General features: G+C 56.0%; 1 protein-coding gene across 4 annotated transcripts in view; it reads right to left on the reverse strand.

Annotated features, from left to right (window-relative positions):
- Nucleotides 1-1,198: 1,198 nt before the first annotated feature.
- HIVEP3 (HIVEP zinc finger 3) overlaps nucleotides 1,199-23,392 on the reverse strand; it is a 473,613-nt gene continuing 451,419 nt past the window's right edge. For 3 of the 4 annotated variants that reach the window (XM_058679694.1, XM_058679698.1, XM_004591684.2), the window contains 4 exons: nucleotides 13,879-14,054; nucleotides 8,288-8,374; nucleotides 3,327-4,231; nucleotides 1,199-2,421 (listed from right to left, as the gene is read on the reverse strand). In XM_058679694.1, coding sequence (XP_058535677.1) covers nucleotides 1,612-2,421; nucleotides 3,327-4,231; nucleotides 8,288-8,374; nucleotides 13,879-14,054 — 1,978 coding nt within the window. In that variant the 3' untranslated portion in view covers nucleotides 1,199-1,611. The remainder of the gene's footprint in view (nucleotides 2,422-3,326; nucleotides 4,232-8,287; nucleotides 8,375-13,878; nucleotides 14,055-23,392) is intronic. The other variant, XM_058679706.1, reaches the window with a different exon arrangement.

Consider the following 23,392-nt stretch of genomic DNA (forward strand, 5'->3'; position numbering starts at 1 on the left):
ACACTCACCTTTCCTGGGTAAATATGCTGGAGTTCAAGTTCCATATTTCAACCTGGGATTTAAATTTCTGAGGAGGGGGAAGAGGGGAGGGATTATTTGTCTTACAAAGCAGGTGCTTGCCCCAGGAAATAACAGGGTGACTTCGTAAAGGTGGGGGGGATAAGGATGGGGTATTTTCTATCCAGGTTACTTTGGAGAATTTAAATGATGTCATGGCATTAAAAACTCCTCTAGGCCAAGAGTGTGTCTTCTCTTTGCATACGTGTGTATCCATATCTGTACATACATGTACACACACATGTACATGAAAGGACCTCAGGACATTTGTGGGCAACAGAATCTAAACTTCTTTGGGTGCCAAACAATGTCTCAGAATGCCACGTGACTTTTTCATCATGCACACAGGAGACCGCTTATTTACTGGAGTTGGAAAATATTTGTAGTGAACTAAGCTTATCTTGTAATGCTGCTTTTTGATGGACCTTTTGAAGTACATAGCCTTGTGTGTGTGTTTAAGGAGGCTTAAGCCATAAAACAAGCCTGGACAGTTCCCATCCATTACTTTTGGACATTTCTATGAGGGTCTAACAGTGTGGGCACCAGAGGCACCTGGTCTTGCCACCAAGGACTCCAGGGCCAAGCACTGGGACAGCTTAGCCATGAAGGGAACAGGGTCTCTTGTTCCCAGCCATCAGGTGATGCAGAACTAGACGGCCATGTGCCCTGGGCCTTGGGCCTCAGGCCTTGCTCTGAGCAAGGTGTTTGTGGGTGGTTTTTGGAACAGAGCGGGCAGCCTATGACCAGTGCCCTGAGAACAAGGCCAGCCAAGGCCAGGGGTCCCTGGACCTGGGGGTCAGTCGGGGCTCCTCCTCTGGCCCAGGGAGCAGTGCAGGGTGCAGAGCAGGAGGGAGCCAGGCTTTGGGACAGTCTGTCCACCTGTCCAGTGCCAGGACGGATGGCATATGACTCAGACGCGCCAGGGATGCCTGGAGCCTTAGAGAATGGCTGCTGCCTCCTACCTGCTCCTACAAACTCGGTGAATCCCAGCATCCATAACATCTTTACCCAGTTTTTTTTTTTTTACTTACAAAGAAAAAAATTTTAAAAAGGAGACCATGGCATTTCTGGGCCTGCTTGTAGAGGCTTTGGTGGGACAGAGCGGCAGCGAACAGGAACCAGGAATGTCTATACACAGCGGTGCTTGCTTCTGCATTTAATTATATATTTTTTCCAAAGTTTCCTTTCTCCTCCACTCCCTTGGGGCACCCCCTTGCCCTCAGCAGAGGGTGGCATCTGGTCAGCCTTGGGCCAGAGGGCACAGGATCAGAGGGTGCCACCTGGAACAGCACACATTTCCCGCAGCCTCGGGCTCCTCATGGATGGACGGGTCAGTTGTATGCATGTGTGTGACTGATTTTGTTTCTTTTCACACAATAGGTGTAGACAAGGCACAGGTAACTGCAGACATGGGCAGGTAGGACAGATGGGGCCTGGGTGGAAGCCGTGTGGACGAACAGACAGGGCCGAGGATGCCATGGGCACTGAGAGTTGGGGCTGCAGACGTGCAAGGCTCGCCACTGGGAGCCAGGTGCTGAAGCGGCTGCACGGAGACTAAGGGCTTGGAGGGCCCCTGTCCTCAGGCTGGGGTGGAGGTGCCTGGGGCTCCTTGCTGCCCGAGGGATCAGGGGAGCCTTGCCTGGTCCTGGGTTCTCCGGAGAGGTTCCTCCTCCTCCGGCTGTGGAACTGAGTGGAGGCCTCAGCTAGGCAGCCCACAGAGCTGCTGCGGTCCAGTGGTGGCATGGCCGGGGCCTCGGGCCTAGTCGGTGTGCACAGCGACTCCCCATGAGGGCTCTGGGACAGTGCTGCCCGGGGCGAGGCCTCTGATGGGACACAGGGGCTGTGCCTGTGAGCAGGCTCTGGGGGTGCCTTGGCCCCCTGGAGCTCCCAGTCAGGAGGTCTGCCCAGGCCTCCACCTGTCCGCTCCCTCTCCCTCTCTCTGGGGTAGTGCCTGCCCTCCAGCTTCGAGGAGAGGGTGAACTTGGAGACTTTAGCCACGGGAGACACGGAGGCTGATGAGCTCTCGGTGGGACTCCAGCGGCTTTGCTCCTGGGCCTCCCGGGCCCCCGTCAGGTCGCTGCCGCCTCCTGAGAAGCCGCTGACCCAGGCCACAGGGATGGATCCCGGCAGCAGGGTGGGGTGAGCCCCCGGCCGGGCCTGCACCATCTGGATCCCTCCGATGGGAATCAAGGGGCACGGGGTGCGGGGCAGGTGCTGGGAGTGCAGGGGCAGGTGGCTGAAGATGTTCTCTTCTGGGCGGGCTGGGGTGTGGCCGCGGAAGTCGTGGGAGGCAGAGAAGGGTCGGGAGCAGAAAAGACGAGCAGGACCAGGTGAGCAGGACGGACTTCGGGGCTCGGACTTCTGCTGGGGACAGAAAATAAGACAGGCTGTGGTGAAGGCTGGCACTGGGCCTGAAAGAACTGGGGCTGGACTGTGATCCACAACTGGAGTTCCTGACTGTCTCCCCACAGCACCATCCTGTGGGCCAGTCCCCGCTGTCTGGCAGCTGTGGGCATCTCCTAGACCAGGGCAATAAGCATACCTGTCTTCGTGGGAAGTGGCTGCTTAGGTGAGGGCCATCCTGCACTCCCGCCCTGTCCCGTTGTCACCCTAGCCCCACCCCCTACCTGGGTTGCTTTCTCTTGTGTTCTTCCTAGAGTCCTTGTTCTAACTTCACCCCTCGTCCCCCTCGGGCATCTGAGGCTACTGACCATTTCCCACCCCCAGCAGTCTTGATGTGACCCCCACAAAGACAAATCCAGGCACGGTTCCCACATCAGCACCCCTCCGAGACATGAGTCAGAAGGCCAAGAGCAGCCGACCGTTGTGTGTGTTGGGGATGGGGGAGCAGGGTGGTGGTGTTGCAGGGGTGGCATGACACCAGGATGGTAAGCCTGTGACAGCACTGGCCAGGCTGGTAGCTGGGACCATGGTGATAGCTGGAGTGTGGGGAGGCACTGTGATTGTGCCTGTGGGCTGGCAGAACTGGTGCTGGCTGTGGTGTGGTGCCTGCAGTGCTGGGGATGGGGCTGGTTTTGGGGATGTTCTGCTGGGTGCTCACAGGTTACATGTGGCAGGGACAGCGGAAATGCTTCTGCCCACAGCCCATGAGGCTACAATTCAGGTGAGCTGACTAGCTCCTTGGGGCATCCACTGTGACACCGAGGAGGGCGTGAGCTGGTGCAGTAGCCAGCTTCCCGTGTGACAGCTCACACGTGTGTCCACCTGTAACCTCCTCCTTTTTCCCCTGGGGATAGACAGGCACTTACCCATGTGGAGGCGCAGGTCTCGGAACTTCTGCCGAGGAGCTTGTGAGGTAGAAGCGCGGGCGGAAGGAGAACCCGCGGGGCTGGCTCCAGGCCTGGGCCACACTCGCCTGCTGAGGGGCTGCCTGGCCCAGCCAAAGCCCACTCCCCTGGCAGCACTGACCGTGGTGGTGATGCAGCCTGGCCCGGAGACCATCTGCTGGTGGGTGAGTGTCTGGGGGGGACCGGGGTGCCCTCTGGCTCGGGGGGTAGGTGTACTCGAGGGGGGGGTGGTCTTCCCAGGGGGTAGAGGGCAATAGGAGACAGCTCGGGTCTTGGAGACCCACAGGAGAGGGGACCCATTGCCCTCGGACCCGTCCAGACGCCAGATGAGCTCAGGGTCAGGGCCTGTGGTTCTTGGGCCGGTGACCATCGCTGGGGAGACGAGTTGTTTTTGGTTAATGAGTGCTTGCGGGTCAGTGGTGTGCGGCCACCTGTTTCTTTGCTTGGGGACCATGGCCGTCTGGGCGATGTGGCCTTGGGGTTCAGGACGGGGCCTGTGTCCTTCTCCGCAGGGCCTGTGGGGGCCAGTCCTGGATGGGGGAGGCACAGAGTACTCTGGTGGGACGAGGAGCAGGTGCTGGCTGCCAAGTACTCAGCTTCTGAGACCCAGCCGCTTCGAGTGACATCTGTGGGCTGAGGGTCAGGGGGAGGGGAGGAGTCTGCCCGTAGAGGGGCTACAGGTCCAGGCAAGGGTGCCTCTGTGGAAGGCCTGGACACCTCATCCTGGCTCTCATCCTCATCCTCATCCTCGTCTTCATCCAGGTCCGTGTCGGAATCCGAGCCCTCCAGGTCGGAAAACTGGTGCTCCTCCACCACCTCTGAGCCCTCGCGCCCTTCTGGGTCCTGGAACAGGTCGTCGCTGGTTCCTACAGGGAAGACACAGAATAGGAGGTCATGGTTAGGCCAGTTTTTCCTCAACCAACTGTCAGCTCAGAGAAGAGTCATGGCTGGGGTTGACCTGACATCTAAATAGGTACTAGCCTGTCTAGTGGACAGCAATGGTGAACAATAATGATCTTGAATCCACAGTGTGAGGTTCAGCGCTGCAGTCTTTGGGGATGTCAATTTGTGTAGCTCTCAAAGAACCCGGTGCGGCCAGTCCTATTCTTACCTTTGTGTTGCAGAAGAGGGCACTGAGCTAAGAGATGGCATAACTTGCCCAGGTAAGGTAGTAGGAGGGTTGGCATTGAACCACTGCAGTGCCCACTCCTGATACCCCTTCCGCAAGCTATGTCAGTTTGCTGTACCTCAATCTCGCCCTTGGTCAGACTCATGGAACTTTCTAGAAGTAAATGCTGACCTAACACATAGCAAGGGCCAACTAAGGATAGTTCCTGTGAATACATTCTTGATGTAATTAATGCTTCTAGAACATATCAGTCATCCGGGCCGGTCCAGCAACACTGGGGCCATGGTGGGTTTGAATACACATCTGCTACTGTGGCCTGGCCACTGCTGGCTGGCACACTGACATTTGGCAGTGGTAGATTCTGGCCTCTGTGGGTGCCTGGGCTAAGCTAGTTCCAGGCTGCAGAAATGGGCCACCTCCACTGTACACTTGTCCAGAAGAGCCACTGCTTCCAATGGGCGCCGGAAAGGTTGGCTCTAAAACACCAGCCTTTGTCGAGGCAGACCCAACCTCTCTCTCATGTTGGGATCCATTTAGGGCAGTTCCAAAATGGGCAGTCTTCTGGAGGGGACGTCTTGCTGACATATGGCCCATCTGGCAGGTTCCCAAGGGATTGGGTCTGGCTCCTAGCTCATCATGGGGCTGTTGTGGCTTGGTATTACAGCTTGCAAAGTGAGGGCTGGCACTGGCTGGGCTGAGCCAGCCAGCTGGCCCTGTCACTCACACAGGTCAGTGTTGCAGCACTGTGGGCTGGACAGAGAGATGCTTTCCCAGACCTACACCAGGCCCAGCTGCCTTGGGGCCAGAAAGCCCAGCACTGCACAGGGATGTGGAGAGAAATGGGCTGTCAGTAGGAGGGAGGTCAGAAACTCTGAGATGGAGCAAGAACTATCTGACAAAGGGAGGATTGTGTGGCTAATGACAGGGTCTCCTGGCAGCTGGGAGCAGAGGGGTAAGAGGCCAGAGGAAAACTGGGTGCTGGGACAGGAGCAGAGATGGGTTCGAATAAACAGATAGCTTTGCCTGAGGCATTGACCTCCCTCATCCAGCAGGGACTTTGGTGAGGTACTACGTCAGTCCCAGGCTGGCCCCCATTGACATGGCCAACTCCTAGTCAAGTCAGAACTAAAGCTTACAGTGTGTTTGCATTATTATGCAAGCTACAAAGGCGGCTTCATGCACTGGGAGGCAGGGAGCAGTCTTGGGTTGAACCCCGGGCTACCCCCTTTTCCTACTGTGTGACGGAGGATAACATACTCTCCCTGTGTTCCATGCCTCATCTGGGAAACCAGCCAATGGTAGGAGGAGGACCTGGGGAAGCTGTTGTGAGGTCAGGGAGAATCTGGTGTGTGGGAAAGCACCCCTCCCCCTTTGCCCCGCTCCAGCTCCAGCCGGCTCTGATTGCCAGATGCGCCTGCCCCATCCCCTGGGCAGGTGGCTGAGATCGGGCTTACTGCTGTGAAGGTCAGAGTTCTGTGGCTGCTAGTGAGGGAGTGGTAGGACCAGCATGGGGATGGGGGAGCTCCTGAACATCCTTGCAGGGAAAGCAGGGGCCTGTTCCACCCACCAAGCACAGCAAGGAAGGTCACAGGCCCTCAGCCTAGGATGTGTACGCCAGGACCTTCTACATCAGGTTTCCTGTAGGGTTCTACCGGTTTCATTTGTCTGGAAATCGCGTTCCTAAGGTTTCATTCCCAGCGGGAACCCTGCAAGGCTGGGAGGGCCAAGAAGGCACGCGGCTGGAAGCAGCCGCCCCGGCGCGCCACACGGGGGCGCAAGTAGCCAAGCTCATCGCCACTGGGCAGGGCAGCTGCCCATCCTCCGGGCGATCCTACCCTGGGGTCCCACAGGCTCCAACTTCTGTTGCTCCTGCCTGCACCTGCCTTGTAGCGGGGAGTGGAGGCTCCATCCCTCCCGTCTTTCAGGCCATGGATTTCAGAGTCCTCCTGGGCTCCCCGTCTACTCCTGCCTCCATGCTCCCCCACCCCCGGGGGACGAGTCTGCAAAGCCTGCAACTCTGTAGTCGGTGCCCGCTTCTCTCCACCTGCACTTTCACCTGCTCCATGCCACAGCGTGCTCCCTGTTGCCCCCTTCTGGCTATTCCTCCGCACGCAACACCAAGTCCTTGGATGGGCCCAAGCAAGCAGCTCCCTGTGAACTCTAGGCATTCAAGACCCCAGCTCTGATCTGTTCTGCAGGCTCCAGCTTTGCGCAGACGCGCTGTAACCCGCAGGGACTCCTGCCTGCTGCTGCTGCTCGCTTTGTGGGGTCAGCTCTAATCCACACCCACGTCGTCTTCCTTGCCTGCTCACTTCTCCCAGCTCAGACCCCTGGGCTGGCTGACACTGGGCAGGCAGCCCCCTTTCGCTCTACTTTTCCCTGTTTTTCCCTCCACACTCACTGTCCAGCCCTATCCCACACTCCTCTGCTGACTTCCCTCGGAGTGAAGGCTGCCAGCCCATGGTGCTGTGCTTAATTCCCTGTGAAACCTCCAGTATTCACTGGAGTAGGGCACCACCTCTGAGCACTGGGGAGGGACCTTCCTGGCTTGTCCTGCTGTGAAAATGAGGCCAGGAGAGGGCCTCCAAGGAGGGCTGTGGGCTGGCCAGTGGGGTGGCATGGAGCCAGTGTTTCCGTGTGACTTTGGGCAACTGGATTTACCTGCGTAAGTTCTTTCCTCAGCATAAAATGGGGCAATGGAAGTTCCTACTCCTGTGAGGACTCAGACTCAGTGTTTGTAAATAACCTGAGAGTCCTTCTCCTATACACGCACACTGTTCCCTGCCAGGGTCTGGTCTGGGCTCCCCAAAACAGCCCTGCCACGCCCTTTCCCTCTCCCCCACCAAGTTCACAGGGAGGTGCTTTCTTCTATTCCAAAGAAGGTATGTAACTGGTTTGCAAGACTGCAAATGCATCTACACATGAGAACAAAACTGGCACCCCACACCCACACTGCTCATCACGTTGCAAATTCTGAAACTAGCTTTGGGGACTCTGAGGGGCTTGCTTGGTGCTGGAGGGATGACTCCAACCTGCCCCATTTCAGAGGGGTTTGCTGCCTGTGGAGTCCTCTTGCTTCCTGCTGGGTGCTAATACTACTGCCTTTGACTTGTCTTATCCCCCTGTGCTGTCTCCTTAGAGACTGTCTCTAAGGTGCTCCCTTGGTGATGGAGGGCCAGGGTCTAGTGTGGGTCACATGTGCTGAGAGGCAGCAGGAGACTACCAGGTCGGGTGTGGACGTCTGGGAACCTTCCCAGCTCCAAAAGGCCTGCAAGTCAGGCCCGTGGCAGAGCAGGTACGAGTGTGAGTGTGGGGCTTCTGAGGATGGTCTCCACACCATCACTGTGAGGGCTCGTGGAGCTGCCCAGGGACATGTGGTTACAGCATGGCTGATGCATGACGGGTGCCTGCACCTGTGTGGACTCGTGTTCACGATGTGGCTGATGCACAGTTGGTGCTCCACCTGTGTGGGTGGTGATGGCTGCTATGCTTTTCTGCTCAGCAAACTCTCCCTGAGCAGCTTGGAGTGCAGGCTCTGCACCTGCATGGTGGATGGGAGTATGTGACAGCCGTGACTGCACAGCAAACACTCTACATGCATGCGGAGTGGGGTTGACTTTCCTGTAACTGTAACCTTTGTCTCCCAGGAATTGGGAAACTTGGAGGGGAGGGCATGATAGGAGGGCACAGGAGGGAGGGAGGAACAGAAGAGGGGCTGGGAGGGAAGCTACAAGATAGGGAGAGAGTTTGGGCAGGCAGGGGAAGCGAGAAGGGAGGATTGACCCGCTGTCACCTTCTTCGGCTTCCAGCTCCTCCAGCACCCCTGTCTCTTGGCACTTTTTGCTGTGGGCTTTCGACTTCATGTGCTTAGTCAGATTCCCTGGAAAGAAATGAGAAAGAAAACAGAAGAGACTCAGGCTCAACTGCTTGGCAAGGGTGAGGCATACCGGGGCTCAGGGAGGTAGTTGAGGCCCTGCCAACTGCAGGCACTGAGGGAAAGATGCACAGCTCCAGCTGCTGTTCTGGATGGAACACAGGAGCTGGGGAGGGCTGGATGTGGGGCTATGAGGACCACAGGGTAGCTGCTTGTTCAGTAGCAAACCAAAAAGAAATGGAAAAAACAACAGTTACAAGAGGGTTTTCCTGCTTCTCATCTGGTCCTGGGCCCCAGAGCTGGCAATACCTCTCAGACTGGATTCTGGACCATTACAGGTACTGGGAGGACCTGGATACTCCCTCTGGCCCAACAGGGTGAGAGGTGCTAGCAGAGCCTTCTGGCTATATCACTTCCGTGCAGCCCAGAGGGCAGAAGCTAAGGGCTTGGAAAGTGGCATGGAGAGAGGGCAGAGGGTAAGAGTGAGGTTCTCAATGGGCCAGGGACTGGGAGCTGTAGGGTGGGGTTCCAAGTCTGGCTTCCCTGCTAAAGTTCCCTTCTAGGATATTCCTTGCTCCAGGCTGATGTGTAGACATGCAGCATGGTGGTCTGTAGGAAGCCCAAGCAAGGCGCTGCCTTCCTAAGGGAGGCTGATCTCTGCCTCCCATAACAAGTTTGGGTCCAGAGGAACGGGCACAGCTCCGTGGAGTCAGGGGCAGTGATAACCCCAGTGTCCAGTGTTTCACAGGCACAGAGCTCTGTGGACAGCCATGTCCTGGGAAGGAGAGGCAGGCCACCCCAGCCTGCCTCAGAGGAACACAGGCCAGTAGCCACTGCTGAAAGGCATGAGTTCAGTGTTGGCCAAAGTCATTCCATTTCTGCAGGGTCATCCCATTTGCAATCCTGAGTTCCCTGTGGCAGGCACTTTGTCTCAGTAAGCTTAGTGATTGGTAAGTTGGGCTAGATGGATACAAGAAAAAAAGATGGAGAGAGGTGAGGCTCCTACAGTGAGTGTGTAGAGAGATGGATGGGTGGGTGCATGAATGGATGGATAATTGGACAGAGGAAAGATGGAGTAAAAGAAGAGCAGGAGGATAGATAGTTGGGGCACTGAGTGAGCAGACAGAAGTAGGCACAGGAGACAGATGAGTTCATGAAGGAAACACATGGAGAGATAGATGGGAGGAAGATGGGGATTGGACAAATAGGCGAGGGTCAGGTGGCTGGCCGGCTGTGTGCACATAAATGTATGGGAGCAGGCAGGAGGTAACAGAACCATGATCTGGTTGCAAGGATGGATAAGTGGGAAGAAGAGTGGAAGGATGGGAGGGAGAAAGTGAGAAATCAATGGGAAGACAGATGAGTCTGGGAGAGACGGATTAACAGGAGGACAGATGATGTATGGGTGGATGAACTGAGAGGCCAGGAATGAAGCAAAAGCTGCTTCTGAGTCATTCTGAGAATTTCAAGGGAGCTGAGAGGTTACTGGGGAAACGCTAAGCTGGGATTCCCTGGCATGTGCAAGCCAAGGGATCCTAGTTTAGTTCAATGAGTTTATCCTTCCCAATGTGGGCTTCCTCAGCATGGCTCAGGGGGTGGGGAAAGGCAGCTGGGCCTTTCCATGGATCAGAGATACCAGCTGCCTGGAGCAGGTGCGGGGAACGTCTGGTTCATAGGCCATGTAAGGCCCATGGAACAAAGTGGTCCAGCCTTGACAAGGGAAGAGCAGGTGGGACTTGGAATCTAGTCAATTCAAGGCAGGCCTATGTTCAAGTTGATGGTTTTTTTTATCACCCGGCTAAATCAAGGTTCCCCAGCCTTGGTCTAGAAGCTCTAAAACTGACACCCACTCCCCTGATTGCCCTAAGCCACAGGCAACTATGAACACCACTCATTTGGGCTCTCAGATCATTCATTACTCATGTTGTGCTCAGAAGGATTAGGTCTCAATCCAATGAAGCCAGAGGCTGAGCACACAGTGGGTGTGCAATGGTCACAGAGACAGGCATCTTTCTATTCACAAAGCAGTGAAGGAACTCACAGCCCACGGAAGTCAATCCCCTGTACTCTCTCCCCCATGAGGTCAAGGTTTTCCTTTGTGGGAGGGCTGACCCTGGCCCAGCTGCTGATGACCTTGTTTGGCAAGGCCACTGGCTGTTCTTGGTGTGGGCAGGGCACCCAGTAACCAACATAGTGAGGCAGCTGACTCAGCGTCACAGAGCAAGGCGGTGCACGGGACCATACAGGCATGGATGTCAGGACCCCAGGAGCTGTGCCCGTGCTATGGGGTGGCAGAGAAAGGCAGCCTGGCTCAGGAGTATGGTACCTGGGGTTTGAGAAGGGCTCTGCCTTCTCCTAGCTATGAAAGCTTGACCCTTCTTTCTGTAGCCATTGAGCAGTACCTACCTTGTGGGGGTACCGGGAGGGCTTGATAAGATAACGGAGATCATGCGGCAGCAGAGTGCAGACCCCTGCCTGCCCCGTGACAACTGCTGCTTCAGGAGTGCCAGAGCCTCTGCCACATACCATGCTGGGTATGCAGGAGACAGGAGTTGAGGCTCATGATGACGTGGTGTCTCCTCCTTTCAGTCTGGGTCTCGAGGGAGTGCAGGGAGGAGCCAGGGAGTCTGGGATGATTGTGGTTTGCAGCAAGGCTCCATTAACAGCCTGAGTGTTATCCCAATTCCCTGGAAGACCACCTCTCCATGGCATGTCCCCCAGTTCTGCACAATGGGAGGTATAACAGATGGCCCCCCACAGCAGCCTCCACAACTTCTCACAGTCAATGTAGTGCCCACTGGAAGTCCCACTGCCCTAACAGGAAGGATGGAAAGTGCTGGATATGTGCAAGAGGCAGAACCTCCCTTAGGAGCATCAGGTCTTGACCTGTCTGTGATCGACGCCCATCCCGCCCCTGATTGTCTGCTGGGCATGAGATCTGCCCACAGCTGCCATCTCTGTCCCCTACAGCGATCGGTGCCAAAGGCCTGCATGTGGCAGCCACAGCCACCTGCACTGACTGGCCTCTGGGGTCCATCTGAGGAGAGGCCCTGAAATCCCAACTTCCACAGTGTATCTCCAGCGGCCTCCTGTGGCCACAGCCATGGCACCCTTCCTCAGGTAGCTCCCAGAGGCCTGAGTGGCCGCCACAAGACATCTGACACAGAGACGAGACACAGACAGACAGGACAGAGACAGACAGGAAGGGGTCCCCAGGCACAGGGGCAGCCCCATGGGCACCAGGTTGGTAGACCTAGTCCAAAACCCCTGGGTCCTTCCCCAGCCTCCACTTGGGTCAGACTTAGCGTCAGAGGGGAAGCAGATGGGCTGCGGTGGTCTCAGGGGTGTTGGGTAGGGGAGAGGGGCAGGTTATGTTTTCAGAGCCAATGGCTGACATGCTGCCTTAGAGAGAGATAGGAGGGAAGCACCCTGACTCTACCAACTCCCCGGCCCACAGAAGAGACCTGGGGGACATCCCCTGAGTCGGCCTCTTGCCATTCCAGTGGCCTCCCTCTCTGCTGGCTGCCATTACAGGAACCCAGCGTGGCTCCGGAAGATGCCTGTTTGGCAGCCCTGGGGAGGTTTGGGGACACTGGTTTCCTGGGTCCTGGGTGAGCATACCCTCGGTGGTGGTGGTGGTGGGGCTCCGTAACCCATCGGCTCTGCACCCCAAATGTGTTGAGCTGGCTTTGAGACCCCCCAGCTCACAGGCTCAGGGTAGACTGTAAGGAAGACATGCAAGCCCCTCTCAAATCTGGCATGGTGGACATCACTTCTTGGTGAACTGGCCAGCCGGAGGCATCCTCTGGCATCATGGGGCAAAGTGCCCAGACTATGGGTCCATTCAGCTTTCTCACACTGACGGCAGGACAGTGGCATCTCCTAGACATGTGCTGGGCCAGGGCCAATAGCCAGGATTCTCTCAGGAGGCCATGTGACTGCTGCTCTGTGCAGGCAGAGGAGAGGGTCATGCCTAGAGGAAGACATCAGGGTGATGCCCATGGGAGGTGGCCGGGGTTCTAGTTACAGCACAGCTCTGGCAGCCACTTCCATTTTGGGGGGCTTACCTCCTCTACCTTCACTGGGGATTGGAAGAGAAGTTTCTGGCTTTTAGAGTCAGACTGACCCATGCATTGCAGTCCATCACACCCCTCTCTCCCAGCTGCCTGCCACAGGCTGGAAGCCTGCAGGGGTCCCATGGGGGCAGAGTTGTGTGCAGGCTACACTGGAGCTGCCTTGGCTGCACTGTGGAGGAGGGTGGAGGCTACAGGCCCATCAGCTCTCTTGGGGTACTCTGGGGACATTTATGATGAGATTCCCAAGAGAAAGACCAGAGGAAGGAGTAGGAGGTGGGCACCTGCAGCCAAACCAAAACCTTGGTGGGAACTTCTGAGCTCAACTTGAGCATGGTGCATTGGGCTGGGGTTGGGTTGTCCAGGGCACATGGTGGACCGGCCCTGACTTGTAATAATTGAACAAGGGGGAGGGCAGTGAGCAGACGGAGGTAATGGGGTAGGTGGGGGACCCCACTGGGGCCCTTTCCAGAGCGACCACTCAACCACCCTCACTGGCAGAGTTGCCAGCAGTAGCAGGTCACCAAGAGGCCAGGCCCAGGTCTGCCCTCACATGCTATCCGCTAAGAAACCACACAGCCCCTGTGGGATGTTCTTGGAGGCCCCCAGCCATGTCCAATATCTGAGCCAAGAATCTGCCAAGCTTGGGAGACTGAAGTGTGATGCCTCCTTCTAGGCACCTGGGTCTGCTCAGCTCCGAAGTAGTGAGCAAACGGCAGGGCCCTCCCCATCCGAGCTGTGGGAACAACACTGGGTCCTGAACTCGCATGAACTTGGCCCCTTCGTTCATCCAGGACTTCAAGGGCCGCAGCAGGCCAGGCCAGCACAGTCACCCATCATGCCTCTCTGGGTACACACACTCCTAATGGCTGCTCCTTGCTTTCCTAGGTGACTGCTGGAGCCTGTCCTGATCCTCCTGTGGGGTGTGGTTTGAGGGGGAGCAGTGATACAGTTGCTGGTCTGGTGTGGGGACAGCCAGGCCCTGTGCTGGGCGGCAGAGAAGCCCCAGTGACACGGTGGGAGTGGGAGGTGGGGGGCGGACAGTGAGCATGAGAAGAGGGACATGCGAGTGTGTCAGGTGGCTCCGAGGGGAATGGATTTCCAAATGCAAGAGTGGCAGTGATGAGTTCAGATGTTGGTGTCAGTAAGGATAGTGTGGGAACAGCCAAGAAGACATGCAAAAGGCAAGGCTGATGGGGTGAACACAGCATCTACAGCTGCGCACCCAAGCCAAGCGCACCGACAGGCAGGAAGGTGGGGCCAGGGGCAGCCGTGGGGCACCAGTGCCCAGGCTGGAGCCAGCTGCTCTGCCAGGGGTGCCCTGTAGGGATGGGAATCCAGCTAAAGAGGGCTGAGCCCTTTTTCTGTGCTGGGGCTCCCAGAAAGGAGCTCCCAGCGGCGGGCAGGCAGGGTAGTGCCCAGCTGACTGTCTCTTACCTTTGGTTTTAAAAGCAAAGTGACAGTGCTTGCACACATAGGGCCGGACGTCAGTGTGGGTACGGATGTGTTTCTTCAGCATGCTGGGCTTCTTGCAGCGAATTCCACACTCCTCACAAACATACTTCCCTCGGCCGCGGCCTCGCACATACACATACTCTTCGTTTGATTTGTACCTATGAGCGACAGGCGGCATGGTAAAGGGCAAAAACAAGGAGGACAGGAGGTGGGCCCCACCTCTGAGGCTGCACGCGCTACCCATGGACCCTGGAGGGATCCGCAGTGGACCCCTGTGCCGCTACCCCTTCCTGTCTGTCCTGGAGACAGGACCTTCCTGCCAGGGGGAAGCAGAGCTGCAGGTGCCCTGTGGCACCCTCTCCTTTTCCAGCTCTGCCTGCCAATTACAGCCACCAGGGGCCTCCTAACACAGCTTTGAAATAACAACTGCAGCAACAGTCACTGTAACAACCACAACAGCTACCATCTACCGAGTGCTGGCTCACCACTGGGCACCACGCCCGAATCCCATCACAATTGCCTCCAGAGGAAGAGAGGGTGGGGAATGCATCAAAGATCCCACAGTCTGGAAGCAGCAGAAGCAAGCTCTGGAGTTGCCTGCCTGAGCCTGTCCTCCTCCATGCAGTCTATCAGGGCGCCAGGCACACAGGTACATGGCAGGAGGTAGGGGGACCCTGATCTCTCCCTGGCCTCTGCCCATGCTCCCTCTCCCTGGCCCTGCTGTAGCCTTGCCTGCACGTGGGGCTACATCTGGAAGTGCCACCAGCTTCCAGGTGTCGCCAGAATGGCTGCCTTGCTGCTGGATCACAGACATTCCCAATAGATATGAATGCAAAGGCTCTCCATTTTATGCTTAGCAGGAGGAAATCCCTGAGTCCCACAGCTCTCCAGTCCCATTATCACACGGCCTCGCTAGGCTAATGCTATTACGTCCCTGGACCTGGAATGGGACAGACAACTCTGGGAGATGTCCAGGAGAAAGAGGCTTCCAGCTCAAGCCTTAGCATCCCCGGCAGGTGCGATGCTGTGAAGCAGGCACTGCTTTTTGCCACACTCATACCCACAGTAGAGCCCTGCCCAGCAGGGTGTGCACCAATGCTGTGGCCCACCAGCTTATGGCTGAGAGCCATCATAACCCTTGTTCACACACCCACACAGGCGCACACACTCACACACCTTGACACAGTTACACCTCATAACAGCCACACGCACCATCACAGCAACTACTGTCCACCAGTACAGGTGGATCCTGTTTCTGGCCACCTTGGATTTGGCTCCTGAATGCTTTTCTTCCTGCAGCAGGCACTGACAACTGGGTGTGGAGTCTGATGTGGGCAAGCGCCCCCTTGTGCTCAAGGGCAGGAACTGAAGGCTGTGGGGTCTGCCGGACAATGGATCCCTGCCCACCAGCAGCAGCCCTCCAGGGCTCATGGAGCAGCCACATCCCATTCCGGCCGTGCCCTCCAGGACCCTGTCCTCAGGACAACGGATAGAAGCAGGCACCCTACCCCAGCTAGAAGATGCAGTGGGAATGGCTTATTCTGTTGTTACTGAGGTTCTGCTGCCTAGCACCAACTCTTACTCACCCTGCTGGATGGGTCCAGGACACAGGCTCCCTTCAGGCCACCAGCCCCAGAGCACCTGTCAGTACTGGCTGGCTTTCCCTGAGCCATGCTGCTGGCACATAGGCCACAGCTGCCATGATCTTGACACTGGGCTGCACTCCACACTCCAACCTCCTGGGACACAAGCCCCAGGGCTCTGTCACTCTGACTCATGTTTTTTTTTTTTTTTTTTTTCTCTCCATGTGCAGCTTCAACAATGCACAGACTCCCTTCATGGAGATGGTAGAGAGGGCTGGGGCCTCTGCCTGAGTCCTTGAGGGAAGTGCCTGGATGGGGGTGCATATGTAGAAGCACATACAACTCCTGAACCTTTGTCATGGGAAGTGTGCAGCCTGCTGGGGTCCATGATGGGAGCCTGTGGGCTGGAGGTGGAAGAGAGACTCTCTACAGGGATTTGGGGGCAAGGGTTGGGCTGCCTGACATGTTCCCTTGGGAAAGGTAATGAGGCTGGATGGGGGAGCACTATTGGACTTAATGCCACTCTAACATGGGACTTGATTCAAATTGTCCTAAAGTCTCCCAGAGGTCCCTTCCCTGGCGTCATGGGAATGGCTAGGAGGGGGAGGAGACACCGTGTCTGGGGTGGAATCTACAGGCTGTGGCAGCCTCTGTGTGGGCCAGGGAGGGGCTGAATTCCAAAGTCATCTGCTCAGGAGTTCAAGGGCACTGTTTGCAAGGTCAGAATGGTGGGAAGGGGGACACAGTGGAGGGCCCCCATTTCTCACCAGCAAGGGGAAGGGTGTGAAGAGGTGTGTGGCACACAGCTTTAAATCTGTGGTCCCCAGGGAGTGCTTGCAGGTCTGTGGAGAGAAGGATCACCACACACACAGAGAATGCAAGGCCAGATGAGAACGAAGCCGGGACCTCCGGTCCTGGTCTCCAAATACTGCGGTAGGCAGGGAAAAAATGGCACGCAGACCCTACCCTCAAGCAGAGAGAGGCCATAGGAGTAGAGAGGCAGGAGGGGTCCGTGGCTGCACGTTACAGGATAGGGCTTAGAGGAGAAGGGGGCAGCAGAGTGACTACCAAGGGGCACTGGCATCTCTAAGAGGAGACCCTTGCTAAAGCTGGTGACATCTCTGCTCCAGGAGGCTGGGGCTGGGGTTGCTCCCGCTTTCTGGTTCCAGAGGGGCTGGTCCAAGGACAGGCACAGGGCAGGACCCTGGTCCCAGCCCCTCCCAACTGCATGGAGACTCCACCCTCCCAGCTGTTCTGGCCTAGTTTGCTCTGCTGCTGTCAACATAGGCTCAGATCCTGCCCCTGAAACCTCCCTGGACTCCAGGCCCACTCTAGCTAGGCCCCTCTGCTTCCCTGCACAGCCCGAGCATACAAAGCCCTGCACTCCTGGGTGTAGCAGCCCAGCTCTGCGAACCCACTGTCCTCGTCAAAGTCACAAATAGCTACACCCAAAGGTCACTGCCCCTCCTCTCTGCTCCCTCCCCTGCTTTCTGAAAGCCCCCATATCCAGCTGCAGTGACCCTGCCTTCTCCCTATGGAGCTCTTTGCACACCCACCCAGGCTCCAAACTGTAACACACACCTTCTCCAAGTGACCTCTGAGCTGTGTGCAGACAGCTCCCCCTTCTCTTTTCAGCCCTGCCTACTTCACCGAACTTCACTGCCCCTCAGCGTCTGTCTGGAGCCCTACCCTGCCAAGAACCCTATTTCCAACTCCTGTTCACAGCATCTCCTCCTGGCTCTCTGCCCCACCCACTCTGTCTTGTGGTCATGGCTAGGCCAGCTTGGGTTCCATGCATGGGGCTCCATTTCCTTTATCCTTCACACTCATTGAGTGCCAACACTGTATCCAACCTGCACTTCTGGGATGTCTACCTGCCTGCACCTATGAGACCAATCCACCATCCTGACACACATCCTGGTATTCTTTCTCATGAAACAGCCAGAAGAGTGTCCATAAATTCATCCAGTGCTGGCACACTGCCCTGGGCAAGTCCCCAGTCAGTGCTACTTCCAGCCTCCAGAACGCTGCCCCACCACTTCGCCCAGGACCCCCACTGGCCTCTGCTCAGCACCCACCCCTTTTCAACAACCCTGCAGGCTTCTCCAACCAAACTAGAAGCCCCTGATCTCTGGCTACCACTGCCTCTCCTGTCTGTCTAGCTCCTCTGCTCCCTCAGGGACCCTCCTCCAGGAGACCTCTCACCCACCCCATCCTTTTGCTCTGGGTACTCTGCACCCATCAGACCATGTGCAGCACAGTGGGCTTTCCCCTAGGTCAGTCCCTGCCATCCCCAGAGCCCAACCCCGTGCCTGGGCCACAGTAAGAGCTCGGTGAACACTCTAGTGGCACATCAGAGAGCTGAGGAGGCAAAGCCTTCCTTCCCGGGCTGGCTGCCCTCACACTCTCGGCCTGGACTTTCCAACAGCACAGTCCTGAAGCGCGAGTGCAGCAGCGGTCATGGGCACCCTTGGTAGGCACCTGCACATGGCATGCTTTCCCAGAAGAGCGAGCACATGTAGGGCAGCAGTCCACAGGGCACCTGGGCTGAGTTCTGCTTCCTAAAGGACATGGCTGGGTGTCCTCGTGTGGGTCACTTTCCCCCCTCAGGAAGCAGTTGCTCCTCGTCCTCACACAGAGTTGAGTGCTGAGCACACGTTTGACAACATTCAGTCCCACCACCAGTTCTTACTGACACCCTCATTTTACACAAAAGGGCCAGAATTCTAGGGTCATTGTGAAGGTCAACCTGCCTGTGGTCTTTCCCCTAAAGGAGAACAGGATGCCCCGAGCAGCACCCTATGCCTGCACACACTTGCTGTACCAATACTTATGACTGCAGACCAAGGTTTCCTTAGCAACTTCCTTTCCCAGGAGTCCCAGGCACTGGTGACATTGCAGATAAAGAAGAGAGGCGCCGGGGTGGAAGCCCAGGTGTTGACAGCTGCAGAGAAATGCCTGCTAAAGAGCCAGGGCCAGAAACTGTACAACACGGTGCAGTCTGAAGGCACCTGGTCCTGCCCCACCACGTCAGGGCCCTCCTCCTTGATCCGAAGTTTCCTCTGGGAGGCCTAAGCCACTGGCTGCTGCTTTCCCAGGAGGCCAAGTGGCAGAGCCTCTGCCTGCTGCAGGGCTACAAGGACAGCCCACAGCTGATGGGACCCACACTCCTGGGCCATTGTTTGCCTGTCTCCTGCTGCAGGTGCAGCCAGCCTGGCAACAATGTTCAGCTTGTTCTCCCAAGGCAAAGGGCTGTTTCCATGGATTTTCAATGCTTTTGCCGGAGGGCCCTGGACAGCCTGATTACCTAATACTGAGGCTGCCTGAGGTTGCCCAGCCCAGTGGTTCTGCAGCACAGGGCTGGATTCCAGGGACCCTGGCCCCTGTCCAGAAGCTGGAGGCTGCTGGGAGGGGTGTGAGGCTGCCAGGCTTTCTCTCAATGACTCTGATCTCAGGTCAAGGGAAATGAAGATTCTCACACAACTCATTGACAAGGAGGGGTGGGGTATCTTTATGTAACTGGAGAGGGGAACACTGGAAAAGGTCACATGTCCCGCCTGCAGGCAGCTAGAAGGTGCTGAAGTAGAGTTCAGACCGAGGTTCTCACTACAGGGCTCTCAAGTGCCACATCTGGGCCTCGTCTGGGGTCTACTCTGGCCCGCAGCAACTTTGCTTCTTGTCTCGCTGCTGGTGACACTGAGCTACCTGGCCGTGACCATCAGCATGGGGTGCCTTGGACTGCACAAAGGACTCCTAAACTTGTTGCTGGAACTCAGCCCTGCACCCCAACAGGAGACGGCTCGAGGTTTCAGAAGAGGGGGTATGGTGGTAACTAAGTGGGGCCTGCTGATGGGCAAGGCTGCTGGTTCTGGACCATGAGGACGCCAGGCCCAGGAACAGATACACTCTGAAGGTGAGTGAGCTCCCTGCCACCAGCACTGGTCACTCAGGGACTGTGGATCAGACTGAGGGACAGACTGGGAGATAGCCGGAGGCAAGGGATGTGAGGGGTGCAGGTGCCAAGCATGTCCCAGTGACAGAAGAGACTTCAGGTGGACTAGCTGGTTCAGGATGGCAGCAGTGTTACAGGATGGACATTGTAGCCCATGAAAGAGTCCACGTTTATTCTGATAAACAGAAAAAACAGATGTGCTCCAAAGAGCAAATGCAGTCTTGGGGTGCCAGAGGCCAGGGTGCTGGCAGCCTGACCAGAGAATTCCATGGAGGAGCAGGGGTGGGGACTGCAATGAATGGAGACAGTGCAGTCCCCTCAGCACTCTAGAGGCAATGGCTAGCCCACAGAGTCCAGCGTTCCAAGAAATCTACAAGGCAGAATTTAGAAAAAAACAAAAACAAGCAAACAAACCAGACAAAAACAAAAAACCCCCAAACGAAAACCAAAACCTGAAAACACCAGCAAACTCCAACCCAGACGCCTTGGGAGTCGAGCACCATGTGAAATACTTTACATGGGTTCCCTCATTTAAGTCATTTAAGTTATGGGGGATGCCCCATAACCAGAGGCCATCATCAGTCTCAGTCACCCAACAGCAGAGGCCCAGAGAGGTTAAGCAGCCCAATGTAACTCAGTTAGTGAACAGAGGTGGGATTTGAATCCAGGGTTCCTGGGTATGAAGTACAGGTGGTTAGCTGTTGTGCAGTTGTCTTTAAACTGCTGTGTGAGTCAATAACACACAGGACGTAGGTGCAGTCCGGAGCAGGAGGGCTGGCATGTGTGACCTTCAGGCCCATGGCTTGTCTCCCCACCACGATGTATTACTCTGAAATGAGGGGGTGGAGGCAAAGGCCTCAGGGTCACCCTCCTGACCTGAGACTCTGTGAGGCTTTTCTGCATTAGATGATTGGACTGGCTTTTCTTCTATGATTAATATTCAATCATAAAACTCTCACCTTTCTTCCAAATGGGAACATTTGAGAGGTGTGCCAGATTTCTAACTTTATTACTCTCTCTCAGCAAATCTGCACCCTCACCAGGGGCAGCTCCTTAGGGCGTATCCCAGCAAGCAGGAGGAGATGTGAACAGAGATGCCACACTGTCCACTCTTGTGGGCAGCCTGTGTCCTGTGCAGTGAGGTGGAGTCAGGTCCCAGCACTTGCTATGCTCTGGGAAGTTCTGCCATGGTGAGCTGCCTGATTCACCCACAGTGACATACTGTACTCACAGGGAAGCCCAAAAGAGCAAGAGACATCAATGACACCATCTGCTGAGATGCTACAAACGGACACACCCTTGGGTTCCGGGGAGCTAGAGGCCATGAGGGAAGCTCACCCTGGATTCTCCTGCTGGGTTTCCGCAGACATTACCTCACAGCACAACTTCAATGTGCCTGCCAGTCACGGGAGGCACATGTGTAGGTGCCATAGAGGTTTGTCCCTCTATGGCAACACAAGCTGCCAGCAGGGTTCTGGGCATTTATTCATTAGAACTTACCCAGGCCTGATTTGAGCTTGGGGCTGGGCCAGGGACAGAAATATAAAGCAAGAGAAGGCTCTGTCCTGGGGCTCAAGTGTTACTAACAGGTCCTTAAAAGATCACATAACAGAGTCATACAGGCACAGTGGACAGTCAGAGAAAGTAGCACCAGGGGTCTTGGTGCTTCAGCAGGGGCAGAGGCAGGACACTCCTGTGTCGTGAGCAGCCCCCATGCGCCGCTGTGCCTCCTGTTGGGATGCAGTGTGTAGCACGCTGTGCCAGCGAGGCCTGGAGGCCAGGGAGAGGCTGATGCACAGAAGTGAGGGCAGGTATAGACAGAACACAGATTTCAGAGAGTTCCAAGGCAGTGAACACAGAGACAAGTGGAAAGGTTGGGACAGGTGCACCTTCTAGGAGAAACCCCTGCTGTCACAACAAGGCCTGGTCCACTTGGCAGCCTGAAGTGATTTCCTCACTCCTACTCTTGGGAGCTTTCATACCAGAAAGACACCAACCCCCAGGTTCAGCCGTTGAGCAGGCAGCAGCAACCCAGAGTCTGACACCCAGCTCTGCTCTCAAAACGGCAGGTGCTTTGTTCCAGGGGACTGGTGATGACAGGTGCACAGACCAGGGAGTGGTTGGGTGCAGGTGTCTGAAAACTAGCAAGCCTGGGCTGATCCTGCTCCAGTCTACACAATACAGCCAGCACCCTGTTGCCTAGAAGATGGTGGGATGAGGGGCAGGCAGGGACCAGGAGCTGGGCTCCTGTGTTCAGACTCCTTAAACACAGACACGATGTGCTCTAGCTTCCAGCACGGCACTAGGCAGTGACCTTCAAATTGCACCCAGGACTTATTTGGGGCATGGGGTGGAGCAGGGGCACAGGGAGGCTGAGCACCTCTGCACAGAGCTGCTTCTCACAGGGGTCTCAGAGTTCTGAGGACCTAAAACCAACTTGCAGGTGGTTGTTGGAAAGCACACATGCTCAGATGCTCCTGCAGACCTCCAGTGCACACGAGTCCCCTCAGATGGATGCAGCTGCTCCCAGTACCTGGGGACTCCCGGTCTCCCAGCAGCTCCTGCCACCCCCCAGGAGTGATCTATTCAGGTGCCACCTCAGTCTCACCCCCATGGCTTTCATCCTGGCCCGGAGGAGGCTCTTCTCTCAGGCAGCTGCCAACACTGAGGATCTGCCCCAAAGCAAGGCCAGCAGGAGCCAAATGTCCAGGTGCCCATGGAGGGAATGAGACTTGGGACCAATTCCTGGGAGGATGAAGCCAAAATTCTAGAAAGTGTGGTTTGTGCTGGCAATGGATGGGAGCAAGGCAGGGACAAAAGTATGGGGAGGAGGGATTTATGCAAGCTGTCTTCTCCTAATGTTAGAGCTGGGGTGGGCTCTTCCCAGTCACTGGAGGTCAAAATCAAGCAGGATCAGGGAGGAAGAAGATGAGTCAGGAAAGGGTGAGAGATTCCTGGAGCCCCCGCTCAGAGGAGGAAGGTGAGAGGGGTGAGGCAGTGGGTTTCAGAACACAGGGGAGTGCCTTGCTTCCCCATGTCCCATCCACATGCCTTCTCCTCCTCTCCATGTCAGAACATGAGTTGTGTCTTAAAACCAAGATGCACACTTTCATGCATGCTGCTGGAATGACATTGGGACTTGCATGGCCCGGCACCTACTGCACACCTGGCACAGTGCTTGCAGCAACTCTGCAAGGCAGGCAAGATGGTCAGGTCCAGGGGGACATAAGCTACCCTACCAAAACATGCAGGCAGAAGGTGCAGGAGCAGAAGGACATGTGTCAGGCACCCTGGCTTCCCCTGCCCACAGGGACTGGTGAGTACTAAGCACCAGAAGCAGGGGACAGCTCCAGCAGGAGGGTAGAAGAATGTTCCTTTGTGTGGCCAGATCACACTGTTCATGTCTGTATCCACTGACTGTTGTGACTAGTGCTGTTTTGAACCTGGCTTCCTCATGTCGACTCATTTGGAGAAGTACATGGAAATGGAATGGCTGGATTATGTGTCACTTCCATGCTTAATTTTTTGAAGAGTCACCGAAGTATTTTCCCCAGTGGCTGCTCCATTTCACCTTCCTGCCAGCAGCACACAGATTCCAGTTCCTCCCCATCTTTGCAACACCTGCCACTTCCTGTCTCTTTGATAGCAGCCATCCAAGGGGTGGAGGTGGGGATTGGTGGTGGCAGCTCACATGGTTTTGACTTATACTTTCCTAGTGACTAGTCAAAGTGAGGTGTCTTTTCATGTGCTTATTGGCTGTTTGTGTATCTTGCTTGTTAAAATAATTACTAACGATCTTGGCCCATTTTTAAGTGTTTTTTTGTTTTGTTTTATTTTTTTTGCTTGTTGTTGTTGCTGCTCTTCTGGTGATAGTGATTTCTGATGAACAAAATTTTAAATTTTGACGAATTCTGTATTTATCTAAATTATCTTTCGTTTTCTGTGTTTGGTGTCATACAAA

The sequence above is a fragment of the Ochotona princeps genome, chromosome 2 (assembly GCF_030435755.1).
Source record: "Ochotona princeps isolate mOchPri1 chromosome 2, mOchPri1.hap1, whole genome shotgun sequence".
NCBI lineage: Eukaryota > Metazoa > Chordata > Mammalia > Lagomorpha > Ochotonidae > Ochotona > Ochotona princeps.